Source organism: Clytia hemisphaerica, unplaced genomic scaffold (genome assembly GCF_902728285.1).
Source record: "Clytia hemisphaerica strain Z4C2 unplaced genomic scaffold, Clytia hemisphaerica genome assembly, whole genome shotgun sequence".
NCBI lineage: Eukaryota > Metazoa > Cnidaria > Hydrozoa > Leptothecata > Clytiidae > Clytia > Clytia hemisphaerica.
The window spans coordinates 2,521,567-2,548,452 of record NW_027103562.1 but is presented as its reverse complement, the minus strand read 5'-3'; the positions used below and the strand labels follow the sequence as shown (position 1 = coordinate 2,548,452).

The window sequence follows — 26,886 nt, the reverse complement described above, 5'->3', positions numbered from 1 at the left end:
AAATGTTTGGACATCTTTTAACATTTGCACTTTAAATATCTTGTTTATCAAGTTTCTGAATTCCTTGTGAGACAAATTTATTTTTGAGGGCCTAAAAACAACTTAAGTGAAGCCTGGGACTACTTCGATATACGCCAAAAATAGGTATACTTTAAATTAGGATTCTGACTCAACCAAGAGAGAACTAAATCCAACTTTTGGACCAGTTCCAGATTATTATATGTGCAACTCATTAATTAGTAAAAAAAAAAATGTTCAAAATAATTTTGCCACATGGATTTTTCGGTCCAAATGGACTGCCCAGTCCAAAATTTAAAATTTAAGTCATACTTCAAAAACCATACATTTTGGGGTATTCCTGATGCTTTCTTTTAGTAGGGGCCACTATGTCGCGAAAAAGCTTCCCGTGTGCAGCAGCTTGTGCAAAGGGATTTTATGATTGAATATTGTTCCTTGAATGTAGAAGATCAAAATTTGAGAGGTGGGGCCGGGTGTGACCACCCGTTGCCATGGAAACTGACGTCATTGGTTACTATGGCAACCAAAATAAAAAGTCGTCAAAATTGAAAATTTTTTGTTTCAGTCGAAAGAGCATGAAAAACTGATAAAGAAAAAGGTCACAACCTATATCTGAAAATGAATATATCAGGAGATATTAAGGAAATAAGGCAAAATGACGTCATAAAACGATGACGTCATCGAAAAACAAAAATTTGCCAAAATTCAAAAACTTTTGGTTTTTTGGAAAGAGTACCTTCCAGTGAACAAAAATTATTATTACGAAAAAGTCTGAAAATCCTTTTTAAGAAGTCTATGAGCCAAAATTGATATTTTTAAATTTTGCCTGTAATGTGTTTGGGCAAGCTCCAACCTTCGACAGGCAAAAAATGAAATTGTCAATTTTGGCCAATAGACTTTTTTTAACGAATTTTCAAACGTTTTCGTAATAATATTTTATGTTCCCTGGAGGGTCTTTTTTCCAAAAAACCAAAAATTTTCGAATTTTGGCAAATTTTTATTTTTCGATGACGTCATCGTTTTATGACGTCATTTTGCCTTATTTCTTTAATATCTCCTGATATATTCATTTTCAGATATAGGTTGTGACCTTTTTCTTTATCAGTTTTTCATGCTCTTTCGACTGAAACAAAAAATTTTCAATTTTGACGACTTTTTATTTAGGTTGCCATAGTAACCAATGACGTCAGTTTCCATGGCAACGGGTAGTCACACCCGGCCCCACCTCTCAAATTTTGATCTTCTACATTCAAGGAACAATATTCAATCATAAAATCCCTTTGCACAAGCTGCTGCACACGGGAAGACATAGTGGCCTCTACTATTTGGATTCCTTGGGTCAGAAAACTTACCTGTACAAATTTTCAAGCCCATAGCTCATTTTAATCAGAAATTATGCTAGAAAAAAGGGCGTTCTAAATGTCGTTCGGGCGCGCCCGGGCCCAAAAATGCTGAAATTTCAAAATGCCAAAAAAATTGATCCGCTAGGAGTTAGAGGCTCAAACTTTCAGGATTGTCATTTCTCATAGATACCTATCACTGGTTAAAATTTGAAAGGAATCTGAGAGGTCACGGTGTCAAGATTTTTTGAATTTTGGATGATTTGATATACGATCCCCAAAGTTGGCCCCCACTATTAGAAAGTGCTTATCGTCATTTTCCTAATAAATAGTAGAGGGCATCTTGTAAAATCGCTCGATTGCTTTGTTAGAAGCACTTGTTATACATTTTTGGAAACTTCAACCTTAGAGAAATCGAAATTACGATGTTTCCAATTTTTTTCCGGACACTTTGGTGTGATTTTCGGACAAATATGACGGTCTCAAGCAAAAATCATAGGGTTAAAAATTAATTAAAATTTTAGCTTGAGAAAAAGGAGACCTGTTGCATATTTTTGGAAAGCTCCCAAAAAATTAGGATTAGAGATATATTGCAAGTATAGGTGATTTCAGTACCTAACTCGAGATATTGAGCTTCAAAAAGGGCAAAAACTGGACAAAACAGCTGTTTCTGGCTGAAAAACACGGTTTTTCAAGGGTTAATATCTCGAGTTAGGTACAGAAATCCTATTCTTGCAATATATCTCTAATCTTTTGCCAATCTTTTCGCCCGTCCGAAAAATTAAACTCGTCAAATTTCATTCGTTTCATATAATTTCAAATTCGTGTTGTATCGTAACCCTTCCAGCATCTTCATATTTCTTACTAAAGGAAGCATCTTGGGGGGGAGGAGAGGCTGAAACTTTGACCAGTGGTAGATATGGATAATTGAATAAAATCATGTATTGGCAGACTGATTTACTCCATTCTATTTGACTAAATTTGTTCCTGAAGGCTGATTTGCCAAATATAAGAGACTCGAAGTTTTTACCAGTGATAGATACTGACCATAGGACACACAGTGTGCAAGATTTCAATCTAGTCACGTGGGTAGTTGGTATTTTACAGACCGGTTCGCATTTCACAGAAATGTCCACTTTCAGCATAACCACTCGTCCGATTTTGCTGAAATTTTGAATGCAAGCTTGTATCATCAATAACCAACATTTGTCAAGCATTTTCAAATCACTAGATACAGTATCCTAGGGCTGATTTCGGTAAAAAGAGCATTTTTTGCCAGTCTGTAAGAATAGACGATACCAACAGGTGGCAAAAAAATTATCCCATGCCCTAGAAATACATGTCACGTGGAGTTGCCTCAAAAAATTTAAGGAAAAAGATGAAAATTAAAAAAAGTCATATGAAGATAGGGGGGGTATTTTCAAAGATAATGTTATCAGGTGGCGACGACGTCATCGATTACGCTAATCAATTTGATCGAAGGGTTAACAGGTCTCATTGCCGACTTCGAGTAAACTTGTGGTAGCGAGGGCTCATAATACCGATATTACTTTATAACGACAATAACTTTTGATAAACAGAAATGTTTGATAAAATATTGCTTGCTTTGTTGAAATAAACGTGAGATCCTGACTAGATTGGTGTACAGCTGGAAGGCATTTAAAGCAAAACAGGCCACAGAGCCTTTGAAAGTCAAACTTTCGATAAAATTCCAAGAGGTCAGGTTCTGACAACAAACATTAAAACGAATTTCTTCAATTTCTCAATAACAATTTATTTTTTTACAGCCATCCGCCAAATCAAATTTCATCTGCAAAAATTACTGAAGCAACCAGTTGCCGTTTAAGTTTAAGCAAAATGATTGAAAAAGAATGACGAATGTAAAATAAAGAGTTTGTATTGTCAGTGAATCTCAGACTGAAGATTGAGTTTTCTTTACAAAATAACTATGGAAAAAAATATATGCATACATCCAAAATTCTATCAAAATTTGTTAAAACTTAAAATGAAAAAAAAAATCAAAATTTTAAATCTGTCCCAACCGTATTGGGCTCTTACAAAAAACTTTTGTACATAGGGGGTGAGGTATATATTGAATGTATTGCATTTTTATTTTTTTGTTTTGAAGTACAGTAAACATTTAAATTGAAAACCCCGATTAAAAATCGTAATCCTCTTTTACCGACTCTAGAACTTTTACTTGGTATAAAGTAGAATTTCAAAGGCTTGAACGTGAAAATTAATCGTTCAACTCGGGAGGATTGGGCACAATCTCTAATTTCAGTAAAACTAAATATGGGAACAAATATCACTGTTTTGTCCAATCAGCAAGACTTTGAACGCTTGATCTGATCGACGGAACTCCAGCAAACTGAAAGAAGAAGAAATAAGTTAGCTGGGTGTATCCATGAAATATTTTGTGTTATAATCAGACTTGAAAACGCTGGCAAATAAATTTAAAAAGTGTGACCCTTATTCAACCTTTGTCACGAAAATTGAAAATGAAATCAAACTTATGACCCTATTTACTAAAATATCCTTTTTCACTAAAATTTAAACGAGTGCAACTTTTCCCGTCTCAGAAATTTTGTTTAGCAAAAAATAACGCAGCGGAAACTGACAGCGTATCGCAGTAGATTATCCTGAAGCGCAAACTCGTTAATAGATCATTGCAACAATGCAAATATTTCTCCCTTAGAATACTTGCATGTCAAGTTACAGACTTTAGAAGGTAGCCCATTGAAAGGAAAATAGTACAAAAAACAGGGTTTCGACTTCAATGGATTACCTTCTACAAGTTGTAACTTTTGATGCAAAAGCAGCCGTAGTCGAAAAAAAAACTGAAAAGTGACTCTTTTCACTCACCTTTTGAAAAATTTCTGGAATCCATTTTAAACATCCACTATCTTTAAATGTCTTGCTACTATGACAACAAGCAGCGCAAATTTCCATCAGTTTCAAACATTTGTACGTTTGAGTAAAAGTGATTCGTTCCTGGTACAGATCATTGATGCTTTTCTTCGGCTTGTCACACGCGGCGGTTTCTTTTTCAATGACTTTGGACTTCAAATGTAAAGCATGTATTTGAAGTTGATCAATGATACCGTCTTCATCTTTGTTTCGCTTCAAATGGTCCTGGTAAGAAATTACATTCATGCTTATACGGCCATGAAATGTTTTACCAAAAGATACCCCCGCCGTTTACCCGCACTTAGATGAATTTCTTCACTTTGACATTCAGAGCACTGGGCAGAAATCACATTGCGTCAACATCGTTTCCGACCATCGCAAAGCTTTGTTTTAATTAAACAGTCGGAACAAAAGCTGGAAGGTTTAACCCATTAAGTATCATCATTCTGTAACTTCAAATTTTGAAAATATTTTGATTTCAAATGCGCGTATACTCCCAACTAAGAAAAAAACCCGCCAATCTCGAATTACGGGCAGGGTTAAAAAACAGGGCGGCAAAGGCAGGAGCGCTTCTAGGTCAACACCTACCGGTAGTGGACAGAACGAATTGAGCAAGCTCATGTGATGCCAGTGGCCTTTATTTCATGATATTTATGAGGTAATATTTTCTACGGAAAGACCCCGGTTTTGTCACTACTGGCTAAAACCGGGGTATTTCCGTAGAAAACATTACGTCATGAATATTATGAATATATTAAACGATCCTAACTTTTTCGATCTACCATTTCCATTAAAGAACGAGAATGTTTTTTCTCATGAATGGGCATTCAAATAGGGTATAAGACTTACTGCGATGGTTTGACAAATCAGGTCAACGATAACAGTTTCTTCTGCATACAAATTGCTCGCTTCCTGCTCAAAGAGCATCAATTCCCTATAAAAGAAAAATAGTGTTCTGTAAAAACGACTTATTTTACCAAATGGAACGTTACTGTTTTCGCAAAAACACTGAAGTGAAGGTTAGTATTGAGTTTATATGTGTTTTTCTGCGACGGAGACAGTGGGTAGTTTTTTATTTGTCTACATCCTGAATGACTAAGGAAGCCTTGATTTTGCAGGTTAAAACCACAGACCCACTAGGATCCCAGCCCCACTGAAATTTTTGGTAAATATTCGTCCCCGGTGGGAAAATACCCTGGAGTTTCAACCCCAATGGGAAATTGACTTTGATCTCATCCCTACTCGAAAATCAATGTCTGAAAATTGCACTCCAAAACACTGGATCTCCCAACCTTGGAACAATAGAATTTTTATCCCCACTGGAATTTCAGTAGGAATTTTTATCCCCACTGAGAAAAAAGTTCCACCGGGCCTGCGAGACAGGGGTGTCTAAAATGTTTCAGTCACGCCACCGTCCTCAATAAAGTAAATATATAAGCTCGCTAATATGTAAGGTGTACACTAGAAAAAATAAAACCTCTAGTTTCAATCCGTCGTCAAAAATCAACGAAGGTTTCAAGTTTTACTTTCACTTAAATGGGACAGAGGAATGTAAAGAGATGGAAAAACAGCTTCTTGAAAACAATGGAAAAACGGCTCATCATATACCAGGTCTCTTGCCCTTAAGGGAGTTTATGTCGAGTAAATAGGTTTCTTTTGTTGTCGCTATAAAAAACCTGCATAATTAGCGTGTTGTGACAAAATTCTTTTGTTTCAAGCCTGAGTATGCGCAAACTTTTAGGGCTTATATTTTCTTATATATCTTCTTGCTCAGAATTTCCTAGCGATTCTACTGATATAACAGCATAATGACCGCACCATAATATGGAAAGCTAGAGCTCGAGAAAATTATAACTTCGTCTTGATTTTACTCGAATGCTGACAGTTTTACAAGAACCAATTTAATATCATTGCGTTAAGAATTTCTTTTGCTATACATTGGTAAAAATATTGCTCCTTATTCTTAAAAATTGAACTAGTAATCGGCAAAAAAGGAAAAACGAATTTTCGTCAAATCATGTAGGCTAGTCTACAAATCATGTAGAAACCGTCCGATTTGTATGGCGAGCCGTCTTTTCTGGACTTTCATTTAATGACCTAATCAACGTTTTATTACAATAGAATTTTCAATAGAAGTGATCATTGAACTTTGAGTAATCAGAAAAACTGTTTTCCATCTCTTTACATTCCTCTGAATGGGAGTGTTTCACCTCTATTTCATCGGCCTTATTCAGGATTGATAACTTATACACACCCATTGAGTTTCAAGCCGAAGGCTAGAGGTCAATCTCTTTGGTAGGATTTGAAGCCAACAAATCCTACCAAAGTTGCGCGGTCTTGAGCGACCCGCCTGGTTTTTACACAAATGACAGATTGAAACTAAAATTTGCCGCTTAATTTCGAAAAATATATCACTCGAAGACAAAGGAATTGCTAGATTCAATCCGTCATAAAAAATACGGCGCATATTTTAAGGCTTCAATTTTTCTTGCCTGAGAAAGGTTAGAGATTGACCTCTAGCCCTTCGGGCTTGAAACTCAATGTACACACCCCTGTGTCACAGACCCGCTGGGACCCCAGCCTCACTGGAGAATTTCATCCCCGGTGAGAAAATACCCTAGAATTTCAGCCCCACTGGCAAATTGATATTGATTTCATCCCCACCAAAAATTCAATGTTTAAAATTGCACTCCAAAACCATCCCCACTGGATCTTTATTTTTACTTATTTCAGAATTTCTATCCCCATTGGGATTTGAATAGGAATGTTTATCCCCATTGAGGAAAAAAGTTCAGCCGGGGCTGTGAGACAGGGGTGTTTATACTTACTCATTGGCTTGTTTCTCTGATTCTTCTTTACAAATGACCTCGCTTAACCATGACATAAACAGTCGCTCGTGACTAGGAAACATCTTGTGAAGCGAGAAAAAATGACGTAAGGTGATATTGCATTGCATTGGTTGCCAGTTGTTTTCCAGTGGATTTGATTGGACGATGTTGAGGAATTGTAGATTCTTTGTTGCTTCATTCCTGATATCTTCATCCTCGTCTTGTAAAAGATGTAGCGCCGTCCACCATAAGCTGAAAGAGAATTATGGACAGGAGTTTCAATTTATTTTTAACAGGCTGGCGATTGAAAAATTAACTTCGGCGAATCTAGATTCTAGGCCGGTGAATACAATTTTCTCGAGATGCATAAATTTATTGTTGTCCTCGTTTTCAAACAGATTTCATTGATATGAAATTATACATTTAAACCAATTTAAATTCCCAAAAGGCAACCATTAACTCTAAAACAAAAGTAGTTTAAAGAGGTGTAAACAACACAATTATCATTGTGAATATGTAATTTTATAGCAATGAAATCTGTTTGAAAGCGAGGACAACAATAAAATTATGCATCTCGAGAAGAGTGTATTATTCTTAGCAAGCCTATTCACAAAATGGGTGAAAATAAGAACATGTTAAAAAAGAATTTAAGGCTCAAAACTCAAAAGGTTAAGAACATTCGAAAGCTTCAAAATTTTTGAATATTCTTATTGAAAACGTGTATATTCATAAAAGCAAAATTTCACTTACGAGGTGAGGATTTTTTCATTTGCCGCATCTTTCTCTTTTCGCAGCATTGTTTCCATGACAGCAATGGACTGGGCACTAGCCATCCTTTTGTTTTCATCACACGTGGGCAAACTGAATGAATGAATCATCTCAAACAAGTATTCAAAGTCTTTTGGAGATATTTTAGCATCCGTGGACTCACTTAAAATTTTACTTAAGGAAGGTAAAACCGTGGTCATGTACCTTTTCTTCATTGCTAATAACCTTGTGAAAATATTTTGAGTTGAATCACCAGATTGGAGAAGGCTTTTCGATTGGGCCAACTCGAATTTCAATATCTTTACAACACAAATGTCATTCTCAAGCATTTTTGAAATCAGTTCAGTGATGTGATATTGAGTATCTGAATCGTATCCACAGAAATAAGAGTCAAGTAATGTGACCAGGGATTCGAAGAAATCCAAGACGAAAGCTCCATTAGGGACGAGATTCTCCACGCAAGGAACGATTTCCAGCCCTACAACAAATTGAGTTGAACGTAAGTGAAGAGGCTCTTCAACACACAAAATTTTATTCTTGATATGCGTAGGTCAATATTCTAACGGAAACACCTGATTTGACCCCTCTCTGTATACTAAAAATAGAAACACGGTGGTCATCTAGACTAGAAATCTCAGCTAGTTTGATTCAGTCACTAGTATAAATCTGATGGTAAGTTGTGACTGAATAACTATATTAGTACTAAGCCAGTATTCCAAGGCAAACTTAAAATCCGTAAATATAAAAAATCTTTAAAGCGCCAAAAACGCTATATTGCCATAAGCCGTGTGTCCTAGCCTTGTGAATACGGGCTTAGTTAACTAGGCTAGTGATCGTCCAGCTTCTTTCGGCTGTCTTCCGTTAGAAAATATGACGTCATCTTGACTTACGCATATCAAAAATTGATGGGTACTCTTCTGTGCTTAATTGTAGAGTTGGAATAAGCAGGGAGTTGGTCCATCCATAATATAGTCCATAAAATGGGAGGGGGTTAATATTGAGTGATTTTGGGGTGATTTTCCCAAAAAAACCTAAGGAAAATGATGGTTTTGGCACTTTCTCAGGAAATTTCATAAAATGGGTTATTAGTTAATTATCACAATAGTATCACATGCAATCAGTAAAATGAAAAAAATGATGCAAGTAGTTCTGGGTATGAGATAGCGATTTCTTAGCATTTTCCGTGTCAGTGCTGAGCTAATAATTATACAAGGAGTTGAATATGGGGATGGAGGGTATAATATTCTTTGGAAATTTATCCCCCGGACATTGTGACTTTTGACACCCCCCCCCCCGCCCCTCGGACAGCAGGTCTAGCCCCCTACACGGACAATCAAAATTACCCCCAAACAGAGCAAGTTTACCCCGGACAAATTTTGTAGATTTTTCACTGATTGGTTAAATCCAATAACCATAATGACTTTTTCGTTACACTACTTTCCAATACAGGTGGAAGTTATATCTTTGGGTAGAAATAATGAGGAGGGGGCAAAGTAAGGCCAAACCAGAAGGGTATAAATATTCACAAATATAACCTTTTGGGTGTTTCAGCAGTTTGACCACGCCATTAGCCAACGATTTCTCTAAGTAGGACTGACCAACGATACATAATCTTTTATGAGTGCTGAAAACTTGGAGTGGAATTCGCACGTGATCAAAAAGGAGGTTTACAGCTTGCCGTTGTTCGTCACCGTGTAAAACGTGCACCAATTTGATTAAAAGATCAACCCACAGACTGTGAGTCATGTAGTCCACTTTGAAGTTTGTGATGTAATTACTTGTCACTAAAGATAGGATTTGACGAGGCACGTTCTCTGAGTCGATAACTTTTAGCAGCTTGTTGCAAAGTAGATAACAGCTGTAGATGTTGTTGTTTGTAGAGTTTTTGTCAGTAAGGATTTCTTCAATATGGTGGACGAGCTGCGAGTGAGCATTTTGTGGAGTTATGGAGATGATTGAAGAAGCCACCAGATCACGAATGGTAAATACACTTGAGTGCTGGAGACCTCTTAGCAATGGATAGAAACATTCGTATATTCTGCAAAAATAAGAGAATTATTGCTATTATCCTCAAAATATTAATGTATTTACCCCCAGGCAAATAATAAAAACACTTAGGCCTCTCGATTTTTTAAAATACAGGAGCGGGAAAAAATCGGCACGAATTGCTTTTTAAAATGTCGAGTAAGTAAAAAATAAAACACACTAATCCGTTAATCTAACCTTTCTGATTCTTTGTTGTCATTTGTTCTCAATTTGGAAAGGAAGATGAGGACGGGAATAAGATGAGGGAGAATTTCCATCTCTTTGTTCTCCATTATGGTTGCGTTCTGCTCACTTAAGCATTGCTTGAACAACTCTTGAAGTTTGGGATATCTAAAAGATCAAGGGAAATGAAAAGAGAGGTAGAAAAAGAAATGTGATCAATTGAATTTGGCAGCTGGCTAGATAAAATTTTTTTGGCGGGAATCTCATTTGGCTATTGAATTTGGCTATTTAAATTTATTTAGGTGCATGGCCGGGAAAAAAATAATTTTGGCGGGTTAGGTGGATACACAGAATCCGCCGAATTAAGTGCCTTTATAAATTCATTTTTTTTCTTTTAAGGTATTGTGCACATTAAACAAATTCTAAATAAGGATACCAATTTTATAGATATCAAAACTGCAAGCACTTTATGATATTTGTTCGGCTTCGGGGCGTCTAAAACTGTCCGAGTTTTTCGTGGGTCACCCGATAACTAATTGTCTTGTTCGAAATTCTTAAATGATTGATCGAAGTAATCGCAATTAGAAACTTACTTATAAAAGAAGACGTCAGTGGTGCTCATGTTCTGTTGTGAGCTTTCCTCTTGACTCAAACGTTGCCCCAACATACGTGGCACTAACGTCCCCAAAAGCTGAGTCGAGGCGTTACGAATTGACCAGGACGGTGAAGAAAAACCGTCAATAGTTAGTACCACGCCACGTTCCACGTATTGCATGACGGCGTTATTTAAAGTTGCGTTACGGAATATGGAGCGTAAAATGTTGATAGCGTTGAATTGGGGCAAGTCATTGTGGATAAGTGTGTTTGTTGGTAGTTTGGTTGATGCGACTTTGAACAGGTACTCAATGGATTGGTTGAGCAATGAGAAATGGTTGGTGGGTGGTTCAGCCGCCAGGATGGCTTGAATGAACATTGGTATACCCGCACTAAGAAAATTTTCACGAATATGATTCAAAACGTGAAAGTGAATTTTAATAGAGAATAATTTTTAATCAAAAAGACACAAAAGTTTTTTTTTCGAATAAGATTCTTTTTCTAATTACAATCATGGGTCTCGTTAGGCTGTGAGCAGCCCCGAAATTAATTTTGACATAGGGGATACGTAATGTATAAAATTCCCGTCGAGAAATTCCCCAAATTTAGGGTAACCTGTTTCAATTTTCTCAAAATAGGTTCAGAAATTCAATGATTGTAGTATTGGCCTCTAGCCATGGACTAGCGGAAAATTTTTTATACAAAGTAAAATAGTCATAATTTATGTCAATTTTAGACCTGTATAATTAATATTCTAATCATATTGGGATTGAATATCTATTGATTGGACAGGGAATTGTATCTTATATAATTTATTCTAAGCCCAGCCAAGATATAATGAGTTTTGAGGATTTTACCTTATATAAAAATTGTCCGCTTTTTATGGGACGTACACTGTATGTTTTTTTTTTTCGAGCTAGAGTTGAGTTTCTCATTACCTTCGTTTGGTGACAGACAAGTGAGCAGTCAGATTAGTTGATGACGTCAGCACCTGATCACACCAGCTCACAATCTGTTTCCATAGTAACGGTATAGATGAAACGGACTTTGTAAACTTGGTCAGTGCAACCAAGGAATTCTCAATAACACCTGAAAAACAAAGGAACGTTCAGTCTTTTTGTTTTCATGCTTGATTTATGAGTTTCGAACCGTTAGTGTGCAGAATTTGCTTAAACTTGGCGTCCTTTTTTATTTTTATTACTTTCAGGACAGAAAGTTTCGCGGATAGGAAATTTCCCGAGACTGAAAATCACCCCCCATAATGGAAAAAAAATCATCTTTTTTGCCAAATTTTTTGCGAATTTCTGCTGACTTTCTTAATACGCATAAACTTTCTCAAAAAAAAAACAAAAATATCGCGAAAATCGTGAAAGTTTCTGTTCGCGACAATTTCTCCTTAAAATATATCGGCATGGATTTACGGTATAAATATATAGTCTGTGTTATAATAAATTCTGATGATGGAAGAATTGTGAACGCATGTCATACCTTTGTGTCGACATTGGATCAATGTCTTTTGAAAAAACTGCTCAATGATGTCAATATTTGATTCTGTGATCACTAGAAAATCTTTCTTCAATCTGTGCGTCAAATGTCCCAGTTCCGCCATGATGAAACTGATGGCTTTCAGGTTTAACCAACAGAAGGAAAGTAGGAGTTCTCTGCAATGTAGGTGACCCACCCTGGCGGAGAGTGATATATATGATTGACAGCTCTTTAACGCGACGTCTAAAGCTTCATCCATATCTGCGAAGGAGGGTGACAAGTGGTCTTCGTACTTCTTCGTAGAATCTTTAGTAGTCATCCACACTCCTGCAAGGAGTTGAGTCATCAGGTCGGTGATGGAAGAACAGTGCTGGAGAAGCGAGGCGACGGTTTGATGGAAACGTGACACGTCGATGTTGTAGTGATGAAGGTTTTTCATAATGTTGGAAATCGAGATTGATATACCTAAAGTGTTTGAATCAGACATACATAGATTTTATACTGATATATTTATTCCAGTGATTTGAAATCTCAGATCCAGAAAACAACTTCTTTGATTATAACAACATTGTGCAAAAACACAAAATCGAACTAACTATACTAGACGTCACCCGCCTTTATTCTACGCAATCAACGTCTACTCCACTTTGCGACTTTTTCAAATGTTTTGAGCCCAGGTTTTCGGGCTCCAAACATTCGATTTTTTGACGTCACTTTAAACTTTTGAAGCCCTTGCAGTAGGGAAAAATCGAATTTGAAGTAGGGCTGAAAGGGAATTTGGCTGTAATTCTAAATCAACTCTCTTTGCTTTACTAACCAAATCATCGGAAATGTCTTCCTTATTTATTTCACAAAAGTTGTGAAGAATAAAGCAAGCATAAATAAACTTCAAGTGTATTTTCCAGTTTTGTGTCTATTTCTTTTTGCAAAATACCAAACCTAGCTTTCAATCGTCCAATAGCACACTCAACAACCATTCTTGCAGACGAAAGGCGATAACAAAAGAACTGTTCTTCCATAGTTTTACCTCCAGCTGTGTATTCCTTCATTAGATAAGGCAAGAGAGGGTAAGCTCGGTCACCAAGTATACATACTGGTACAGCAATCTCTCACAACGAGTGACGCCCTTCAAACAACATAACATCTACTACTATACTGGTACAGCAATCTCATCTTCAACAACAATCTTGGGGCATTTGGGAATGAATTTTTCTCTCAGTTTTCGGTTGATTGATGAGTTTGCAAAAACACACGCATCATGAACAGCCCCAGGCCAACGGACAACAACATCAAAAAACAATATCTGTAATCAACACATGCTTGCACTTTATTGATTGGCGGAAATTCTGTTTGTAAAATCTGTTGGTTTTTCTTTCGGTGATTTGATGTAAATCCATCCACAGCTCCAAGACATTGTGGAAACCTATGTCTGTAGCATAAAGGTAGAGCATCCAGCTACGATGCGCAAGGTTGTGGGTTCGATCCCCAGCCGGGTCATACCAAAGATTCCCAAAATGGTACTTGATGCCTCTCTGCTCGATGCTCAGTAACTAAAGAGACGGATCAAGGGTAAGTGGAGAAATCCAGGAAAAGGAGTGGCACCCTCCCCTACCTTCGGGTAGACAGCTAGACGAAAAGGGAGCCTTCGGGTAGCCCTTGACTGCGGTTGTAGACTTACTTACTTTTACTTTAATGCTTAACATACACAGGAAAAAGGCATCAAATCACACGGGTTGGAAAGTATATATTTCACATTGTTACCCCACGCGTGGGTATCGGTTCGTTTTTACGCCAGTGGGAAACATAAAATAACACGCCTTAAAATCATGTTTAATTGAATTTCCGACGTGGTTAACGCAGCATTACACGTCTAAGACATTTTGTGTTGAATCTAACAGTACATGTGTTAAATCAAAAATCCCACATTTCACATGCTTAAATTTTTTCCATATGAGCCTACTTATAAGTACAACCTAGATATGCTTATAAGTACAATGCTTATAAAAAAACATGTAAAACCTCCATGAATATTTACACGAGAAGCCCCATCTTACAGGGCATTCTTCTAAGCACTTTTTGTGTCCGTATACCGGCCAAAATACTCAATCTTAGATCCAAAATAAATGATAATTTCTAGCAAATTAAAGGGACCCCTCGCTTGTTTGTGATCTTTAGGAAATCAAACTATATTGGTCCAAAAACCCCCAACAACATATTCAAAAAACATAAAACTTACTGCTAGTTCCTGTAGGGATATCGAAAAATTCCTCTGAAAACAGAATGGTGTCTCCGTCTGACTGAAACCAACACAACCGGGGCTCATTGGGAGTTCTGAAGCCGATACTGATTCTCAATAAACCCGCATCTCAACTCCAAGCAAAGGGTTTTTCTTAGGAGAAGAGCGCGGATTCTAGACTGTTCGAACCAGAGCTGGCCTCTACACTCGTAATGTAATTTTCCCGCGCATTTGTGTCGACAACTTGGTGCGACAAGAGCGTGAGAAAATTCGAAGGCCTTTAGAAGTCAGTTGAGATTTCTGAAAGTTGAGTGAACATAGAATATTATAATTTGTAATTATTGAGCGAAGAAAGAGTTTTGCATGCTAATATTTTGGGAAGTTGCTTTTCATATGATTATGAAGTAAGTATCTTGTTATTATTTTTAAGAGAGGAGTCCCTTTAACCTTTTTTGTTTTTTATAAGCAGTAATAACTAATTATTATCTACATATTCAAGAGTTTTTGGGAGCTTCGCCCTCTGACACCCACAAGACCCCCAGCTTCATCAATGTACACACCCATGCCTCTGTGACCCAGTGTGATCCACCCCACTCGTCACCCCAGTGAAAAATATTCCCAAAAATCGCCCATTTTTTCACCCCAGTAGATAAATCACTCACCCCACTGGAATACTGTAACTGAAAATGACCCCATTGAAAGATACGAAGAATCCGCACATACCCCACTGAAAATTTTATGATTTTAACGTACCCCAGTAGAATTCTCACATCAAAAGGGTCACCCCACTAGAATCTCCCCTTCTCTTATGGAATCCACTTTTTGAATTAACAAAATACACGCTTCGCTCGCAATCAAAACTGTAAAACTGTATAATTGTCCATATCACCGCGTCGTCAAAAGTAGTAGCAAGTTATGATCTAAATAGATGGTCTAGAATGTATCCAATATATATGAAAGTCCTTATCTTTAATAAAAAGGCAAGAGCAAAATGTTTTTCCGTTTTTCAGTCAAGCTTTTCTCAAAAAATAGGTCGGTCGTGGGTCGATCATTCAAGTTCGTAAATCAGAAGCGAAAATAATGATGACCTTCAGGTAGGCTTGATGACTAGAGAAAAATTGATGAATATGCAAGTTGCTGGGTTAAATAAAAATGAAGTATGAAAACTTTGATAGGACATAAATAAATTACCTGAAATTGTTTTTTTTTTAATTTTTCAAAGTTGCAAAATTCGTAATAAAGGAGTGATTTTAGCCTATACAAGAGAGTCAAAAATCTAAAATTTTCCTCGTCGGCGCAAACCATGGTTGCGCCTCCTTAGTCACTACATCTTTTTAAAATTAAGTTCATATAGTCTCCATTACTTTCAGAGAAATGTCCTTACAAACTCCACTTTTACTTTATCCAAAGAACATACAAGTATGAGTATATGAGAAAATCCTTTTAATTTATGCAGTTAATTCTAGTCAGTAGGGCAAAGTCTCCCGATTGGGAGACAATCCTGCATCAAACTCTGTGGTGATACTGGCTGCGTGAATTCGCGTAAAAATATTCTTGCTTGGAAAAGCTTATGAAAAATTTTCAAAGTAGAATATTTTAAAATTTTGTCAGTCAATATTAAAATCATTCGGTCAAAAGTTGATAAATTCATTCATCTTTCCATTGATCCATTTTTTAGCTTCCCCTTTTGCCCCAATTTCCCCCCTTTTTCACTTCAAGATTGACGTTGTATGGACGTTGAATGAGTCTCCCAATCGGGATTCATCTCCCGATCGAGGTATATTGCCCTATTGTTAGTAATGGATGATGTTTTGTGTTTTTATGATTAAAAGTCTTATACCTCACAGTTTCAACACAGTTGAAAAATATATTTCCTATCAGTAGCCTCAGATGTTGAAAAATATATTCTCTATCAGTAGCCTCAGATGTTTCACGCCCACTGGGGCACAGAGACAGAGGTGTATGTACAGATTTGCTGAGCAAATTCCCTTTCAGGCATATTAGAAATTCAATCTAAGTTCACAAAAACAGCCCCAACTCAAAGTGCTTAGAAAAATCCCCTCTTACAGCAACCTTACCACAAGAGATCATAATATTTTTCAACCCTTGTTTAAAGCGTATAATTAGAAAAAAGGCCACAAATACCTCGATGTGTCGTTTACAGAGGTAATAATCTTTAATAATTAAATAGGTTTCTAGATAAACGGACGCAAAAGACACCGCAATTTAATTAAAATATATTATAACATAAATAGGCAAGACTAATGGTTTTGTTTTTTAGCTCTTGGCATCTCTTGAGAAGCTCCCTAAAAGGGAAATCTTCCATAACTTTTGAAATCTTTATTCAATTGATTTTAAGCGTTTGCAAGTGTGCACCAAATCGTCTAAGAAGGAGGTCTGGCCAAAAATATTATAACAGTAAAGTCTCGATAACTTGAACACGCACGAGGAACCGAAATTTGTTCGAGTTAAGGGAATTTCAAGTTATGGAGTAAGTTTTACGAGGCATTTTTAACTAAAGTTTCCAGAAACTTTAAGGAGACATTCAAGTTGTAGAGGTTCAAATTATGAAGCATTCGCTGTATTCATTAAAGTTTTTTTTCAACGAGAAAGCTCCAGAAACCTTTTTGTTATGAAGTTAAAGCTCGTCAAAGGTGGCAGGCACCCTAAGAGCACTGTACAACAGGTTCTTTCGACTGAAAGGGGCTAAAAGATTTTGTAAAAGAATAGTAAAAATAATCTTGCCGTTAGACATCTGTTAAAGAAATTTTATACAAGAAAATCCCGAAAATTTTTAGAACGCCGGAAAAACAATCTCCACCTCTTGAGCGGTTTCTAATTTCTAAATCTTTCTTCTGAAATTATGCTCTTTTCAGGGATTTTGTATATTATCCGACGAACGAATCAGAACGTTCGCTTATGTATTTTTTTCCCTCAACCCCGATAAATCTGTTTAGAACCCCCGGTTGTAAATCTATTGCATGTCAATAGAAAAAATAACAACTTTTAATCTTTGTTCCTGTTTTTGCATTTAGAAACAAAATTTTCTTCTAATTAGAAGCAGACGGATAAACAGCCTTTCTCATGACGTAAGTTGTTTTCCATGAAATATAAAAACATTATCATCGTAGTAGGCGATGCTGTCGTCCGTATAATATGTTATTATGATATAATATAGTTTGTATATTATAAAACGTAATATGTTGCGCGCCGGATAGAGTCAGCTATCCCCGAAAAAAAACTCCCGTCTTCACGTTTATTCCTCTTAGACGAAACTCGTCTTAGACTATTGCATAGTCTATTATCATAGTGCGAAAAGGGGTTTGATCCCCCTTCTTGGCATCCTCCCAAAGTTTTTGGACAAAAACAGTTAACAAATATATGTGAAATATCATTAGAGAGAGAACTTCTTTTTGACTGAGACTATACTGGAGACTACTCTAGCAGAACACTTTCTTTAATGAAGACCAAATTTCATAACAGTGCTTCAAAATAATCTGCAATATCTACAATATAATATGTATAAAGCCCTCCTTCTTAAACTATCCCCCTCTTCCTTGCTATCCCTCCTTTTTCTTTTTTCATAAAAATGATTATACCGTATATTCAGAATTTAAACGAGTACCTAGTCTGCCCTAAGTGACTAACCCCAAAATTTCGACATAAAACGTAATAACGATTATTATCTAATATCAACAGCAAGCTAATTTTCTCTAATTACTGCGCGAAACAAATATTTAGCTTGAGAAGGAGCTGGCTCCCGAAATTTTTTTTAGCCTGTACCACCCCGACCACGGGCGTTTTTTATATTTTGAAAAAACCTGCCGTGTGGTGGTCTATTTCGGTTAGTGAGATTCTGTGTCTCAGTTTGTCCCGGTTTTTTGGGACAAAATCCGAGAAAACAAATGTGTAGGAGTGCTCTTTTTAAAAATGAAAGATACCATTGCATTGATGCGCTCAATTGAATGCTAAAAATAGCAACGCTCCACCGCAGAGACATTCAGACGATCTATTAAAATTCGTCGTTTGTTTCTTATAAAAACACGTTTAGAAACCAAAATTTCATGCTCAAACACAAATATTCTTTCATATTCAAGACCTCGTGAGCAAAAAAAAACCATCTATCTCATCAAAAAATTAAGTAATTTGGCTAAGAACATTGATGTATGCTTATTAATAGTGATTCTTATAGATAAAGATGCGTTTTTTGAGCCGAAAATTTTTCTTTACAAAAATCTGCTTGAGCCAACTGCAAAAAATCAGAAAACCTAATGGTCCCATTTGTTACAAAGTCCAAAAAACCCGTTTTTAGCCGATTTTCGGCCCAAATTTGCTTAAATATTTTTTTCGAAAATCGGGCTCTGTCACATTCGAGGGTTTATAGTCATGCACCTTTGTGCCAAAAATCAGAAAAGCTGGTAACTAACGCACGCACGAACGAACATGGGTTAATTTATAGGACCTCCACAGGGGTAGGACCAAAAACTAATGAGCCGATCCCCCGAAAAGCGAAAAGACAAAAGGATGAGCGACCGAACGAACAAAGGTTTATTCAAAGGATCTTAGAGTTTTGGTTCAAAAAACGAGAAAGCTCCGGGCTTTCAGATTGACAATCGTTCGAAGGTATTAGGTCATAATAGTGTTTGCTAGAATTCTGAGAAAAATCTTTCATGTGTTTTGGTGCAAAATCATTTTGCTCACAGAAGAAGAGATAAACAATCATTAAACAGTTGTTGAAAGAAAATGGACCAATCTTCTGAAAGGGCTTATTTTCATTACACTATTAAATTTAGCTAATTTTCGATTGTACCACTAAGTGGTTCATTGTAGCAAGTTTATGTATTTGCACTTTTGCGGACGACAGAGTGACTGAACCGATATAGAACAACCCGTAGTGTAGACCCGCAAATACGAGGACAGTAATAATGTTGATTTACCGTCGTCCTCAGTCAGTCCGGATGTAGACAAATTAGAAGCTAACCGTCTCAGTCGCATAAATATAACTTTTTTGTGTCATAGCTGGAAGGGGATAGATGGACCAGAATTCGAAAATGATTAGAATAAAACAAATTTAAACCTACAAAATCCAATGTCTTATCTGGACCCTTGCGTAAGTTTATAACAAACAAAGATAGAGAGAATTTAATAAACTATAATTACGAGTTAGAAATAATAAAAGGAGGAAGCAGGCCTCACACAAAATACCACAGGGGGTCTTGCAAGAAATTTAGGAAATTTTATTGAAAAACACTGGATGCTTTAGTAGGTATTCCTTTAACTCAATAGCACCTAATCACAAAATAAAGATAAGAAAAATGCGGAAAGACAGATAAGAAAAAAAGGGTGAAAAACATCTGCCCGAAAAAGACAGTATAAAGACGTCAATGCTTTATTTGGCTGCTAAAAAATAAATGAAATTTAAACATTAAACATTTCTCAATTCGGACAAAATTGGAAAGTAATAACTCGTGTTGATGGACAATAAATTAGCACCAGATTTTGAAATAAACTTATATTAAAAAGTTGAATAACATAAGGTCGCTGGTGTTAAAAGGGTCATCGGTAAATTAGAGTTTAAAGAAAGAATTGTTAATGATATTTCCGGCGATCCGGTTCCAGTCCTCCACAGATCAATCATGGGCAAAAAAGAACAAATAACGAGAATTTAGAATCACCTAGAAAGTCGAATAAAAACGAGAGAACTTATTGAAAGCTTTTGTAGGCGGCATTGCTTTCATATCCAAGAAACGAAGAGATTTCCGGCGCGAACAACAACAAAACCTTATTTCAAATAGGTTATCTATGGTTATATTTGAAACATTCAAACGTTCATTCTCCTACACGCATAAATAAGCTGCATTACTAGTCCTGCAGTCAATGATTTCTTCAAACAAGGACCACTAAAAAACAGTCACAATTCTAGAGCCATGCTGATTGTTAATTCTTTAGATGCTATCGCTATCAGTTTATCCCTACTAACCATTTTCGTACACCTAGTAGGATTGAAGATCATATTCAAGAAAGCTGCAACTGTCAGTGAAGAAGTTGAAGTTTTCAGCATTTCAACATCGACTGTATTTCTGTGTATCACAATGATCATAAGAATCAAGTTAGCTGACAATCAACCAAACTACGACTGGCTCATGTACGGCATTTTCAACTCCTTTACGATCCCGTTCTATGGAGCCATGATCCTGCTTACGCTGAATCGTTTTTTCGCTATTTATTTACACTTGCGCTACGAAGCATCTTGGATTTACAGACATCGTGTGACCATTATTTCTTTCACTTGGATCGCTTGGAGTTTGTTCTTGACTGCCACCTTATTCTTTTTGTTGAACAGTGGTCCAACATCGACTTGGCAATGGGTGATACAAACTCAAGGAGCATTGGGCAATATCATAACTAATATTGTATTTATCGCATCTTACACATATATATACACTAAATACCGGAAAGCAAATAACGAAAACAAGCAGAACCTGTACCAACGAAAAAAGAAGCGATTCTTTTTACCATTTCTCATTTGTATTTCATTTTTAGTTTTCGGAACGATACCTCACTTTTTTCAGTCTTTGGTGAGAGATTTGAGATATAGCACGATTTGGTTTTGCTTGGACGGAATCTCCAATTCCATCGTTTATCTGTTCTTAAACACTAAAATTGCATGTTTTAACAGAACAAATGTCATCAATACTACAGAGGGCAAACAAAATACAACTGAAGAAGAAACAGGACAATAATACAAACTTGCTTAAAGGTTTTGTTTTTAAATAAGAGTGATATCGTTTTCTTACTCATCAATTTTAATTCACAAACTTTTTCATCTCAGATTGACACGGATGTGGAGCAAGATTGGTCAGAAAGAGGAAAAACAAACATTTTTTTGCTTATAATCAGCATAATATAGAACAATAGACAGACACTGTCCTGATATAAAATATGTGTCTGATATGAAACGGGAACACTTATGTAAAACCAAAACCTTTAATAATCAACTTCGATTTCGTTTAGTAATATTTTAAAAATGAAACTCATCAAAAAAAAATACTTGACACATGATGTGCTTCGTCTGTTCGAGGAAATGTATATGGGAGTATGAAATGTGAATCATTGGACTTTAACGCTCTCAAGCAAGACACTTACTTGGGGGACTTATAAAGCTTTTTGATAGACTTGATGGTACTGATATATGACCCGTTGTAATATGACGGACCTAATTTTTTGGCTTTGAACGCAACAAATCCATACCACTAGATCCAGTCCCTTATTCGGAGAAAAACAAACAGAAAACCATGACCAATTGACCGTTTTTTTTTATTATCTTAATTATAGTTTCCTAATCTTTGATGGGGTTTTATAATATATTTAATGGTTTTGCGTTTTGCGTTTTTATATAATTTTGAAAAATGAAAAATATTTGCTTCATAACATTGATCATGAGTTTTTAGAGCCATTAGTAGAGGCCATTTTGTAAAATCGCTCGATTGTTTTGGTCAAAGCATAGTATAAAAAAAAACCGCGGCTGGAATGATAACATTTGATTTTCTGTTGTTCTATCTCTGTCGTATTTGATGACTTTGCTGATCAAGAATTCAGTAATGTAGCATCTTTAATGGTAAATTTTATTGGTTTGTCGTTAATACTTACTTCTCAGTGCCTTTTAGACATTAACGGTATGCCCTTGATAATACACTTGCTTTTTATAAAATCATTGTAAAGGAAAAATCAACACTAAGAAATTTAAACAAGCACAAAATGGCTGGGCTGAAAGAACTCAAAAGTTAATGAGGTGCCTCGAAATGCCTTCACAATATTTCAGTGAAATCTTTTTAGGAATCAATGAAAAAGTACATCAAGATAATACTGTGAAAATTTCAAGCCAGCACCTTCAAAATTTATCATTTAAACTGACAGGAAAGTTGTCATCTTGAATATAGTTCTGATAATTTCAATTTTGGCGAAAAACTATTGTTTCTACAAAATACCCCTAAAATATGTCCAAAATTAGTTCAAGTGTTCTATTAGTCTGAATCGCAGACCTCTACAAAACCACAGGTAGTATAGTATTCAAAGATATTTAGCAATTAAAAACCTTTTTGTGATGGGAAATAAGAGGAAAAATTCAAAAACTTTCTACCAATAATAAACTGAGCATCTTGGTGTTCTTATAAAGCTCGGAGACAGAGATGGAACAGCAATTAACTGAAAAGACAATGCGGTACATATTCCAGCCACGGCTTTCTTATACTATGGTCAAAGCACTTGATATACATTCTTGGAAAGGGGTAAGGGAATCAAAATTACTTAGGTTACAATTTTTTTTCGGAAACTTTGATTTTCGGACAAATATGACGGTCTCAGGCAAAAATCAAAGGGTCAAAAATTAATGAACATTTTAGCTTGAGAAAACGGTGACATGTTGTATAATTTTGGAAAGCTCTCAGATATATTGCAAGTATAGGTGATTTCTGTACCTAACTCAAGATATTAACCTGCTGTTTTCCAGCTAGAAACAGCAGTTTTGTCCAGTTTTAGCGCTTTTTGAAGCTCAATATCTCAAGTTAGGTACTATAATCACCTATACTCGCAATATATCTCTAATCTTAATTTTTTGAGAGCTTTCCAAAAATATACAACATGTCTCCGTTTTCTCAAGCTAAAATTTTAAAGCGACCTCAAAAAAACGAACAAATTCCCCCTACTACATTCCAAAAACAAGCACAATGCATATTACACGTTTTTTTTTTTTTTTAAGAAAAAAAAAAACGTGTAGACCTACCTAATGATAAATGGGCTTTTCCAGAAAAAAAACCGTATACCCCCTGTTGAGGAGGTCCATCCTTCTGTGGCTGGAAATGCTGTAACCCCCTGGAATTCCAGGCAATTTCAGGTTTAAACCCCTCTGGAATTCTGAATTTTAGTAGGATTTGAAAAGCTACACCTATGGAATTCCAGTTATTTTTTCTATCCATGTTGCCATCTTCTTTTAACTTTTTGATAAGCCGTTTTACCGACGAATAATTCCACGTCTTTTCAGGATTTCCCTTGCATACTTGATAACCGGAATAACCTTTTCCAACATAGTGTTTGATTATCGCTTTATCGTCTGTCGAAAAAAACATCTTTTTTTAGTTTGTTTTTGTTGTGCATGTTTTTATCTAAAATTGGAAGCCTGGCAGTGTCAATTTAAATAGAAGCCGTTGCAGACAATTGTTTACATAAAGACCAGGACGACCAACAATTCAATATGGCAGCAACACTTCTAAAACTTTATATATTTAAAACTAAACAAGCCACATAAATGAAACTTTCAGAAAAGTTTGATATTAGATTGAAGATTATATTTGCAAAATTTTATGAGCCTAGCATAAGTAAAAAAAGCTACTTCAAAATTTCAATTTTAGGCCCGTTTTTTTTTTTGACACACCCGGTATCTTGATTCATCCGCCATTTCAGGTTGCAACCCTCAGCTCGACTGTTGGAAGTCAAAATGGGCTATTCCAGAAAAAGTCTGTATCCCCTATGTTGAGGAGGTGTGACGTGCAGGGTGGTCTGGTGTAAAGAATCCAGGGTGGTTTGGTTTTTTGAATGAAAAAATCCAGGGTGGTTAGTAAAATCGGGTTGAAAATCCAGGGTGGTCAGTATAACGAGGTTGAAAATCCAGGGTGGTCCAAAAGAATGGGAGAAAAAAATCCAAGGGGGTTCTGAAAAATTGGAAAAAAACAGGGGGTCACCTTTTTAAAAAAAGACCTCCTCAACATATAGGGGGTACAAATTATTTCTGGAATAGCCCAATTCTATACTCCTACTTCCGACGAAAATACCCTGTCTCTAGTGTGTGTGAAATTTATCTCCTTGTTGGTATCATTCTCCCAAGCAAAGTCAGCAAGTTTCATGAGAAGGCTCTACCACGACTTTCTCAACTGCATTGTCATCAGAATTTGCGTGGTAAGTCGCTACAGCTTCGACTCGTCTTCTCGAACAACTGAAATTCCTGTTCAGTACTAAATAAATAATGGAATTGGAGATTCCGTCCAAGCAAAACCAAATCGTACTATATCTCAAATCTTTCACCAAAGACTGAAAGAAGTGAGGTATCGTTCCGAAAAGTAAAAATGAAATACAGATGAGAAATGGTAAAAAGAATCGCTTCTTTTTTTGTTGGTACAGAGTCTGCTTGTTTTCGTTATTCGCTTTTCGGTATTTAGTGTATATGTATGTGTAAGATGCGATAAATACAATATTAGTTATGATATTGCCTAATGCTCCTTGAGTTCGTATCATCCATTGCCAAGTCGATGTTGGACCACTGTTCAACAAAAAGAATAAGGTGGGAGTCAAGAACAAACTCCAAGCGATCCAAGTGAAAGAAATGATGGTCACACGATGTCTGTAAATCCAAGATGCTTCGTAGCGCAAGTGTAAATAAATAGCGAAAAAACGGTTCAGGGTGAGCAGGATCATGGCTCCATAGAACGGGATCGTAAAAGAGTTGAAGATGCTGTACAAAGCACGATCATAGACATTCGCAAAACTGTTAAACTTGAGTACAACACGTATGAGCATAGTAATACACAGACAAACGGTCGATGTTGAAATGCTAAAAACTTCTATCTCTTCTTTGACAGTTGCAGCTTTCTTAAAGACAATCTTCAATCCTACTAGATGTGAAACCATGGTAACGAAGCATAAAACAATGGCAATTGCATCCAGTTCAAACGATAAACTGGACATCGCCGTATAAGAAGAATTAAGATGTTTGAGCATTCATCAAGTAGTATCTATATGCTTTCCATTTTACGTGTATGCCAAATTTTGTTTCATTTACATATAATTTTACCGACTTCTTGAAAGTGAGTCCTGTCCTTGCCGTGTATTTTAAAAACAAACTTTTTTATCTTTATTTACCAAAACCAATTGGCTTCTTCGAGCCACTGTCCCTCTCTTATATGTGTGATACACGCTTTTTTTATAAGAATAGTGTACTTTGGATGAGGGTCAAGCTTTCTTAAGAAAGTGCCAGTATTGAGGGGGAAATATTCTTAACGTATTCTTACTTTTTTAAACTTGACATTTTTAGATACATGAGAAATGATCAATTTAAGAGTTTTGGACTTTTGAGTTTTAAACATTTGGGTTATATTCACCCTAGAGGGTATTCTTAGGGTATTCTTACGATTTGGCCAATTTTCACCCTGATATTCTTGTAGAAGATATTCTTATATAAAAAAAGCGTGCATTTGACAATTTGATTGAGAAATAACATCGGAAATAATTACTCGCCAAGATGTAATAGGTATTGGAGAAGAATGGAAAAGAAACTACGAAGTCGTGTACAGCAACACCTTGAGTGTAATGTTTTAAGAATACCTCCTTTGCTGTCATTGTTTTCTCTTGCAACAAAGATTCTAATTTTAATTTTTTTTTTCTTTATTCCGTGTTACCAATACAGAAAGGGATTGTGGGTACAGAAAGGGATTGTGGGTACAGAAAGGGATTGTGGATACAGAAAGGGATTGTGGATTTAAAAAATACGTACAATGAAATGCTAACAGTCTATCCTAAAAATTCAAAAATGTCGTGTACAGCAACAGCTTGAGTGTATTGTTTTAAGAATACCTCCTTCGCTGTTTTCTCAAAGATTCTAATTTTACTATTTTAGGGGGATCATTTTCTTTATTCCGTGTTACCAACACAGAAAGGGATTGTGGGTTTAAAAAATACAATGAAATAAACCACTCCCTCCCTTTCCTAAAAATTCAAAAATGTTTTTAAGTTGTGCAAGAAAAAAGTTTCACTTGCGTCGCAAATTGCTTTCTGAAACAAAGAATTTTTCAAAAAAAATTCATCAACTGTTTTTCTGTCTAAACATTTTTTTTCGCTACACGTACCGTCAGTTGGTAAACCCACTACTGCCTCCCCTCCGGGATTTAAGGCTTGCATGGGGACACAAGAAGTTTTTTTTCGTGTTGGTGCAATGCAACACTCTCCATCCCACCAACCTGGAATGCTTTCTCGTGTCTCCACCCCATTTTTCTTTCTACGAATAAAAGTGAAATCTCGCTTTTGTCCCTGGGCCAAAATCAGCTTTTGGGTATTTCTGTCACTTTTTGTCGTGGAGCGAGGAGCACCTCACCAAAAACTTGGTCAAACTTTCCCCCGTTTCACCCCCCCCCTCCTTCTACCTCTGTTCTATGCACAAAGAAGACAAATTGTAAAATATTGCATCGACTTGCGACAATTACGAGACTTACCAAACAGAGGTGTCTTTGTAGATGCCATAAGTAAATCATCGTATGCTTCCTGTAACAATTCTTTGCCTCGACCAGTCAACGATTCAAGCAACATGTGACAAGGAAAGCGAGACGAATCACTGTTACAATCATGCAATACTTTGGTTTGAACATCGTTAGTGATTCGCAAATCAAGGTTTTTCGATAAACTATAAGAAAAATAAGTAAAACAGTTTTATGCACCTTTTCGACCGTAGCCACCA

General features: G+C 36.2%; 1 protein-coding gene across 1 annotated transcript in view; it reads right to left on the bottom strand.

The window, feature by feature from the left end:
- Nucleotides 1-3,274: 3,274 nt before the first annotated feature.
- The window catches only part of LOC136800721 (tRNA (32-2'-O)-methyltransferase regulator THADA-like), a gene marked incomplete at its 5' end in the record, with an annotated part of 40,812 nt that continues 17,200 nt past the window's right edge, over nucleotides 3,275-26,886 (bottom strand). Inside the window, 11 exon segments of the mRNA XM_067057376.1 lie at nucleotides 3,275-3,729; nucleotides 4,224-4,493; nucleotides 5,118-5,202; nucleotides 7,097-7,348; nucleotides 7,847-8,342; nucleotides 9,400-9,902; nucleotides 10,088-10,240; nucleotides 10,666-11,058; nucleotides 11,605-11,755; nucleotides 12,155-12,616; nucleotides 26,645-26,832. Coding sequence (XP_066913477.1) covers nucleotides 3,667-3,729; nucleotides 4,224-4,493; nucleotides 5,118-5,202; nucleotides 7,097-7,348; nucleotides 7,847-8,342; nucleotides 9,400-9,902; nucleotides 10,088-10,240; nucleotides 10,666-11,058; nucleotides 11,605-11,755; nucleotides 12,155-12,616; nucleotides 26,645-26,832 — 3,016 coding nt within the window.